General features: G+C 39.1%; 1 protein-coding gene across 4 annotated transcripts in view; it reads right to left on the reverse strand.

The window, feature by feature from the left end:
• The window catches only part of DCX (doublecortin), a 197548-nt gene extending 189068 nt beyond the window's left edge, over window positions 1–8480 (reverse strand). For 3 of the 4 annotated variants that reach the window (XM_074323613.2, XM_019719327.3, XM_074323612.2), the window contains exons 1-2: window positions 8381–8480; window positions 6247–6632 (exon numbers count right to left, since the gene is read on the reverse strand). In XM_074323613.2, the coding sequence (XP_074179714.2) occupies window positions 6247–6610 (364 nt within the window). In that variant the 5' untranslated portion in view covers window positions 6611–6632; window positions 8381–8480. Of the gene's footprint in view, window positions 1–6246; window positions 6633–8210; window positions 8337–8380 lie in introns of those variants that run through there. The other variant, XM_074323615.2, reaches the window with a different exon arrangement.
• Window positions 8481–9559: the final 1079 nt, after the last annotated feature.

Genomic DNA, 9559 nt, shown 5'->3' on the forward strand with positions numbered 1-9559 from the left:
ATTCCACAAAGATAAGATGTTCTGCTGTTTAAGAGGCCTCCAGTTGCCGTAAATGCCAAATGTAGGAGCTCTATGGCTAACAACCAGCAAAGCCATTTGCTGCCACTGCTGATGCACACTGAGGGCAGGATTTTTCAAGAGTGTATTTTTAGAGCAGTTTTAGGTTCACAGCAAAATTAAGGGGAAGGTACAGATATTTCCCACATATCCCTCATCCCCACATATGTATAGCCTCCCCCATTATCACCATCCCCCACCAGTTAGCAGAATATTTATGGTAGTTAAAAGCAGTGATTCAGACAGTCAGACAGACCTAGATTCAAATCCCAACCAGGCATTTACAAGCTGTGTGACCTCAGGCAAATCAGTCAATCTCTGAGTCTCAGCTTTTCCATCTATAAACTGAAGGTATTATACTAGTGACGTCTGAGTCCTGTCCAGTCCTAATGATCTAAAAGAAGGAATTTTCTTCTCTATTCCATCCCAAATAGCTTTTAGGTGACAAAGCTGTTATGGTAATTAAATATTAAAGAAATAGTTGCCCACCACCGAGGACTCTCCACTTCTACTACTGGAAGGACATCAAATGTGCTACTTTTCTTTTTTTTTTTTTTTTAAATTTTATTAAATTTATTGGGGTGACAATTGTTAGTAAAATTACATAGATTTCAGGTGTACAATTCTGTATTACATCATCTATAAATCCCATTGTGTGTTCATCACCCAGAGTCAGTTCTCCTTCCATCACCATATATTCGATCCCCCTTACCCTCATCTCCCACCCCCCACCCCCTGCCCCCGTTACCCTCTGGCAACCACTAAACTATTATCTGTGTCTATGAGTTTCTGTTTCTCATTTATTTGTCTTGTTCTTTTGTTGTTTTTGGTTTATATACCACATATCAGTGAAATCACATGGTTCTCTGCTTTTTCTGTCTGACTTGTTTCGCTCAGCATTACTCTCTCAAGATCCATCCATGTTGTCACAAATGTTCCTATATCATCTTTTCTTACTGCCGAATAGTATAAATGTGCTACTTTTCTAGACCAAGCTTTCTTTGTTCTAATTTTGCCAATGTCTGCTACATCTGCTGTCAGAGCTCAGTGTTTTCTGCACATCCTTCATCCTGGCACTTGAAAACTGGGTGATGTTTGTTGCACCTTTACACAGCTGCATTCCCATCCTTCCACAGCTTCCAAGGGCCATTCCCCACCCATTGGGAGCTTAGAAGTAAACCTGGCTTCAGATAGTTGAGCAAGGTGACAATTTGGTGGAATTGACAAAGTTCTTCAGGGGTAGAGGGTAAGGAAATGAAGTCATGGAAGCACAGCTGAAAAGGTAAGAAGGGAACAAGTTGTGTGCTCAAGATGATCTAATGTCTACCTCCTTTCACTTTCAGAGGGACTCCATTTTCAAAAACATTAAACATATTTACATTTTCTCAATGCGAAAGCATTCCTGCCTGGGTTTTTTTTTTCCTTTTTTTCTGGGGCTTCATCACTCAAGAAAAAACATATTAAATGGTACTTCATTGAATTATCATACCTATTAATGATGTATCTCTCCCAGTTATCCTAAAATCCTCCTCCTTGGCAATTTGCTTTAGTAGTCAGGATAAATTAGTGACAAGATGGTTTCATCTCATTGGAAAAAAGTGAGCTATGGCAAAGGAACTGGATCTTGCTACTGTCACTATACAGCTCCAATTTTCTAACAGGCCTGTCTCAATTGTAAATATTCTGTCCCACGGTCTGCATAATAATGCTCAAAATGGATACCCTTAAGATTGATCTGGGCACTCACATACAAGAAAACGAGGAAAGATTTGGACAGGATATGAGGGGAAGAAGAAAGATTCAACAAAGAAAGACTAAGCAAGGCAAATGAAAGTCACTCATGGATTTCATTCACTGACTCACTAGGAATACAGGTAATAAGGGCCACATTCTATATAGCTCTGGTAAGACACCTAGTGTAACCAAGGAGCTGTGAGAAAGCTGACATCAATAACCCGACATTAGTCTAAAATTCTCCCCTTGTTACTTTCAGTATCTAGAAGCAGACTGTAGACTAGAGGCATTAGACAAAAGAGGTCCACAAGGCCAGAGTGATTATTAAATGTTTGCTTTTTATTTCATTTCATTTTAGGATATATTTTAATGAGGCCATTTGGAAACATAGTATGATCTCTGGTTCATTATTCCTTTAAGATCTACAAAGAAAAAAGCACAAACAAGGATTTCTGCATTCCTAGGAACTCTCACCACTGTAGTTAGCTGAAGGGGACCATCAAGATCAGCTAATCAAGTACTGTACTTCCCAAGTTTAAGTGCTCACAAGAATCACCTGGGGAGATTTGTGAGAACATAGATTCTGGAGCCCTAGCCCTGTGGGTTCTAATTCAATAGATCTGAAATGTAGCCCAGGAATCTATATTTTTGTAAAGCCCTACAAAATTCTTAAAGTCAGCCTGGTTTGGGAACCACTGGCCATTCCAACCCCTCACTAGCATCGCCATTTTTATTATTATTATTATTATTATTATTATTATTATTATTATTATTACATCACTAACAATGATGGTACCTTGTAGCTATAGGTTTACCTTGTCAATGTGTTTCCATAACTATTATCTAATTTTATCCTCACAACCACCTTAATAGATAAAGAAGGCAGCTGTTACTAGTCTGATTTTATAGATAAGAATATTGCAATAGATACACAAAATGTGATCTGTACATACAATGGAATATTATTCCTCGATAAAAAGGAATAAAGTGTTGATAAATGCTACAACATGGATAAGCCTTGAAAACATCTTTTTATAAGTGAAAGAAGCCAGTCACAAAAGAGAATATAATGTATGATTCAATTTATATAAAATGTCCAGAAAAGGAAAATCTGTAGAGACATGAAGTAGATTAATTATTGCTTAGGACTGGATAGACTGGGGGAAATGGGCAGTGGCAGCTAATTAGTACAGGATTTCTTTTCAGGGTGATGAAAATGGCCTAAACTAGATTATGGTGATGGGTGCACCACTTGGTAAATTTTCTAAAAATCATTGAATTTTACACTTAAATGGGTGAATTTTATGGTATGCAAATTATAACTTAGTAAAGTTGCCTTTTAAAACTAGTTGTTTTTAAAAAAGAGAACATTGGATCAAACATATGGTGATGATGGAAGGAGAATTGTTGATTCTGGGTGGTAAACACACAATGCAATAGATAAATGATGTATTACAGAAATGTACACTTGAAACCTATATAATTTTACTAACCAATGTCATCCTAATAAGTTTAATAAATTAAAAAGAGAACATCATAATTTATCAGGATGATCACTTCATAAGTTGTATAAATCTCTAATCACTATGTTGTACACCTGAAATTAATTTGTATGTCAACTGTAATTGAAAAAAAATTTTAATTAATAAATAAAAGAGAGAATATTAGTCACAGTGATGATAAGTCCAAACCTATGGTCATTTAGCTAACCAGCTACAAACTAGAATGGCTCAAACAATAATTGCTATCCTTTATTGAGTCCTACTGTGTGCCCGGCATAATACTAAACATTTAATATCCATTGTCTTATTTAATTCTCAAAGCAGTTATTCCCACTTTACAAATGAAAAGGTGAGGTTCAGGCAGTCAAAATGGTTTCACTAGGGACACATAAGCTAGCAGGTGGCAGATCTTGGATTTGAACTCAATCTGATTCCAAAGACTTCTTCCATTATAATCTTCTGCCTCTAAGACTTGAACCCAATGCCTCTGATTCTTCACCCAGGGATCTTTCCAAACTGTTTCAATTTGAAGTCTCACAGAAAACAATGTATATGAATTTTGTAATCTTTCATTTAATTTCTTCCAAAAGCGAACAAAGTGAGAGACTCCTGTCCTCCATTCCTAGGTGAGTAGTTCCAAAGGACAAAAATAGGAGAGAAAAATACCCTTTATCTTTATCCTCCTCATCCCAATGCCCTTTCCCATCTAGCTCTGTGGTAGTGAGAAAGCTGGTCACATTTCTCAACACTATCCTAAAGATATCCAGAATTTCTTTGACTGAATGGGCAGTACTCAGGAGTAGGGGGAGGCGTTGAGAGCCACTGCAGCTTGTGGTTGTAAATGACATATGGATAAATGCAACTGAGCCATAAACACACTCTACATAGTGAGGGAATTCACAGGAATTATTACCACAGCATCCTGGAACAGTAGATGGTAAAAGTACAATTCAACAGGACTTAAAAAGATCAAAAGAAAAGGAAGCTACAGTCTTCAAAATTACTTTTATTATCTATATTGAACTAAGATTATCATCTCACACACACACACACACACACACACACACACACAAATCCAGGGGGTGGAAATCAATATCAAGGAATTCTCTTTGAGCAAGACATGTTAAAACATAGATTGTGGGTGGGGGGATTTGTGCATGACATCTTTCTTATATCAGACCCAAGAACAGTATAATCCTTGCTCTGAATACGATGTCATTTGGTTCAGAAGTCTGCCATAGTGTCTATCATAGTCTTTAGAAGATTACAGCTAGTAGAAATGAGGACATACTGGGAAATGAGGATATGCTACATTCAGGGTTCTTTGTTTGTGAAAATTATTACAGAGAACCCCCTCAAATTCGACTGAGATATGTATTTTACAGTGACGAAAGACACACCTTATCAATTACTCTGTTGGACAGCTCCTTCAGCCTAGCTTCAAACCCTTCAAGTTTGCCCTGACTCTCCTTTATTTCAAGATATACACTAGGATGGCCAATCCTTCAATGTTCAGAAGCCTAGGATTAACCACTGCCTGGCCATTCAGCACATGATCAAATAATTTAAGCCTCCTCAGCATCGTTTTTCAAGGTCAACTATGTAGAAAAACCTTGGACTTGAACCTTGAGACCCAGATCTAACAGCCATATGGATATTGTCTCTTATAAGTAACTGGCCCCAAATCACTTGACCTAACTTGGGAAATAGCAGTTACGTGCGACAATGTGGTCTTGTATAAGGGAAGCCCTCATGCTCCTTTGTCTGGGAACACAAGAAACCTACAAGCAGTGAAGCGGAGGCAGGCACTCCCACACCAATTCATTGAATATTCTGTTTCTCCTTCCTTGTCGGCTGTATCATAATTTGTTTTTCCTAGAGACCTGCCTGCTGTAAACTCACCTTTGCTCAGGGAATGGAAGGAGTGAGAAGAGAGGGCTGAAGGGCGGGGGTGAGTTTGTGGGGGCAAGGTCATTTTCATTATCACCACTCCTTAAGGCTCTCCTCTAAAGCATTGTGTGAGGTTAAACTGATCACATATGTTATACCAATTTAAAAGTGGGAGTAAAAAGGCATCCTCAATATAATTGACTTGATAAAGTAAAATATATAAACACATCCCAACATCTGTTTTCTAAATGAGCACAAAAAGACTTCATGGCTTAGCAAGTTTTGGCAAGAGTGGGGATTTTCCTTGTTTTGGGGTAGATACAGAGGTTGTCACGATTTTCAGCAATCTAGTCATAAAATTCAATTGCACAAACCAAAATGTAGAGAGGATTTAAAGGGATTTAGGTACAGTGAGTCAGTTCATATTCTAATAGGAATCGTGTATTAAAATACCAGGCATACCTACAGCTTTCTTTGGTATTTCTCTCAATGACCTCAGCCTTAGGGACACACGCTGATGTGGGCTTTTTAGAAGCAACAGCTGAGCAGTGACCACTTACCTAAAAGTATAATCCTTTGTGAATATGTCCAAGAAATCCTGCTTTTAGGGTGCATATTTCCATGAGATGCAATTCACAAATAGTCTCTTAGCAGTTCAAAGAATATTTGAGTCCATTTTTTTTCTGTTAACCCAACCAAACTTCTTTGCTCATTTAATACCCCTAATGATTTCATACTCTGCCTCCATAGTTCTACTTAGAGTTAATTTTGAACAACAATTCATATTCTGAGTAAATGACACTATTCAGATATTCCTTTGTGAACCCTGGTGGATAAGCACAATGCATTATCACCACCATCAACACTCAACCCAGCAGAGACTGAAAGCCATGAGGGGTAATGGCTGATGGCTCTGTTGGTGCCTATAGAATCAAAAGCCTGAGCATCATCCCGGTATTTTCACAAATCTATTTCCTAATTTATTTCATTGAAATCCAAGAAATATAACCATAACCAATGATGCCATCTCCCACCAAGGGCCACCACCCACTTTATGAATTACCTTCCTCCAGTTCGTCCATGCTTCCAATTTTCCTGGATCCGTCAATGGTGTAAATGTAACGCACTCCCTGAGGCAGGTTGATGTTGTCAGACAGAGATCGAGTCAGGTCAGCCAGCAAGGCATCGAAGCTGCGAAAACGGTCAGAGGACACAGCGTACACAATCCCCTTGAAGTAGCGGTCCCCATTGCGGTAGAAACGTACCTTCTTGGCTTTCTTCTCGTTGCTCAGTGCCTGCAAGGTTCTGGTTCGGTAGAAGCTACAGTGGGCGCTGTGAGTGGGGCTAGGCAGCCCATTCATTCGTGAGCCTCGCATGTTTCTGGATGTCTTATCTCTTTCGTCAAAATGTCCAAAATCAAGTTCCATATTTTGATGAAACGTCAGAGACCTGAGTGTTGGAGAAAAAGGTGGGGGACAAAAAAAAAAAGGCAAAGAAAAAGCAGTGGGGAGGGAAAAAAAAAAGAAAGGAATTCAAATATTAGCCAGATCCAGATCTGCAATCTGCTGCTTGTGAAAAGAACTGGTTGAAAAAAATCCCCTGACCCATCTGCTGCTTGCCCCTGACCTGCAGGAATATTGATCTTAACAGAGAAGAAGGAGGGGCTAAGGGGGTGCTGGTGGTTGTGGGGGTTGGGGCAAGAGATAGAGAGGGAGGCACTTTTGGCACTATTCCAATAGAGGAGAGAGAGGGATTTTGAAATAGCTTAAAATCCTGGGACCTACTGACAGTGGCTCTTATGAAATTGAAACTTCGGGCTAAATACATTAAAACTGGTATCTGTTTCCTCACACATGTTCACATGACTAACAGTTGTAAGTGAATCCAGAGCCTGACAGAATGCCCTTTGAAGACAACAGAAGGAGGTAGCCAAGGTTAGTATCTCCGGCTTAGGAAGCAATCTTTGCATATCAGTAAAATGAGTATGAAGTGGAGTTTTTAAATTTTATTCCAAACCCTCTTTCCTATTCTAATGTGTGCATAACCTCACCCCCACCAGAATTAACTAGGATTTTCTTTTAAAGGGACAGCCTCTAGGGAATAGCCGGTGTCTTTGTGCTATTCATCAAACCCTTTCCCCACCAAGCTGGTGCAGCTATCCAAGATTCATAAGAAATAAGCCGAAAAACAAAAAGGATTAGAAAAATCAGTTATTTAACAAGTTATTAGCTATTTCCCTCTGGTACCATTTGGTCACAAAATCCTTTTCTTTGCTTTTCTTTTTTTCTTTTTTCCTGATGCTTTATCCCCTCCCCACCGATGCAGCCCTACCTCTTAATGGAATAATTTGATTATTGAAAGATTCTCAAATGAGTCCCTGAAAACAGCATATGGGACTATTAGAAGCAAGCACACCTTTCATTGTTCTGGATTTCTACCCTGACTGAAGGGGCATTTTGCCCTCAGAGCAGGCAATTCCCCCGCAAACTTGTCTATTGTCCAGGTATGTTAACTAGGAAAAAGACGGTCATCTGTTCAGATTTGCTTTCCCTCTTCTACTGAACCAAAAACAAACAAACAAAACAAGAAAGAAAGAAAATCAGAACATGTAATGAAATACAACAGAAATCTCAAAAGCTAGCAAAGCTAATGACAGCGTAGGAACTGGACTATTAACATGCATCTCACAGATGGGGATGAAAGGGCTCACAAAGCAAGCAGGGCTCAGCTGCTACACACTGCCACATTGAGATATTTGCAAGGGACCAGGACACAGGAGATAAAAGAGGGCTGGTGTTGGTAGGTTTGCCAGGCTCAGTCCCCCTTTCCTTCCAATGTCACCATGACCTGTGCTGAGCTCAGCATTGTCTCTGTCAGACAACCTGCAGTGGAAAGAGACCCCACCTCCTCAAGACAAGTAGCAAGCATTTCCCCAGGCATGCAGCAACCCTTGGCTTTCCTTTAAGGTCAGGGGTGGTATTATTCTACATCAACATTACAGTGAAAACAAAGCAACATCAAACTCACTTTTTCAAAGGAAAATCCCAGGTAGAGGCTTAGGGAAAAAATCTGAGAACAAGGCAGGGAAAAAAAAAGAAAGAAAGACAGAGAGATAGAGAGTACACCCTTTGCCTTGTGCTTTTCACGTTTGACATTTGTTACATTCTCCCTGAAAATCACTCAAAAGCCCCACTCACCGGTTTTCTGCTGGTTGGGTGGAGATGCTGAGGGAAAGAAAACCAATCTCTCTATGCCTTTGTTGTCTGAGCTCCAAGCAAGAAATTCCTGCCAGGGTGGATAGATGCCTTCTAGGTCCTAGTGCCTTGTCCAACATCTCCCTTATATTCAGACTTAGTGAATCCCCCAAATCTCCTATGATTAATTACATCCTTTTTTTCCTCAATTCACAGGCTGCATTAACAGCTAGAAAGATTTCATTTATAACCAACAGGAAATTGCAGGATAGCAAAAAGATTGCACAAGCAAGTTCAGAATGCTCTAATAAGCAACGAACGTGCTAGCCTTTTCTTTTAGGGAATAGACAATTTCACTTTTCCAAACCTGGAACTAATCTTCCTGGGGCTGGATTCAGTCAAACCAGGCTTCCTAGAAATTGTAGCTCTATTTCTTTCACCTTCTTGATTAAAAAAAATCAAATCTGCAAATTCTTTAAGGCATTTTAGTTTATGCATCCAACAACTGGTTATTTTTGAAGTGAGAACTGAGGAGTAGACTAAGAGGAAGTAGGAAACAGACAAGAAAAAGGAAAAGAGTTCCAAAATTTCATGGAAGACAGAGTTGAGAAAAGACCGCATAGAACTTTCATCTTCATGTAGTAATTTGGTTAATGGGATTTGTGGCATTTACCTTCGGGAGTTTGAGAGTTCAAATCCAATCCAGAGACCTTTCTATGTGAAGTGAGTCTGATGGTACAAGATAAATATTAAAGTCTCTCTCATCAAACTACCTATTTGTTTCTAATTGACTTATTTACATCAAATATTTTAAAAGGGACTAGGAAGCATCCAAATTTAATTAAGTAATGTAGCCAAAGAGAAAGGTGAGAGATTAAAGTGGGGTGTGCTACTATCTTCACAAATGAAGCTACATACATAAATATGAAACTGTCTTTAACTACATGTTTCCATTTTTTACCTGCCCTCCAGGAATCTCAGAGTTAATAGTATGCTCAGTAATTATCTTATATCTGATTCCTAGTACAACTGACCCTCTTTTTTACATATAACTGTTGCGGATTTACAGTTAAGCACTTTCCATGCATGTGTTTTACCTTGAAGTAGGAGAAAAATTACGATTTTCCTTTTCTGGAAGGTGTTGGCTCAGCAAAGCCTAGCTATCTATGTTAGCTTGGTGGT

This window comes from Rhinolophus sinicus, chromosome 18 (genome assembly GCF_057876585.1).
Source record: "Rhinolophus sinicus isolate RSI-liver-muscle chromosome 18, RSI-T2T, whole genome shotgun sequence".
Classification (NCBI taxonomy): Eukaryota; Metazoa; Chordata; class Mammalia; order Chiroptera; family Rhinolophidae; genus Rhinolophus; species Rhinolophus sinicus.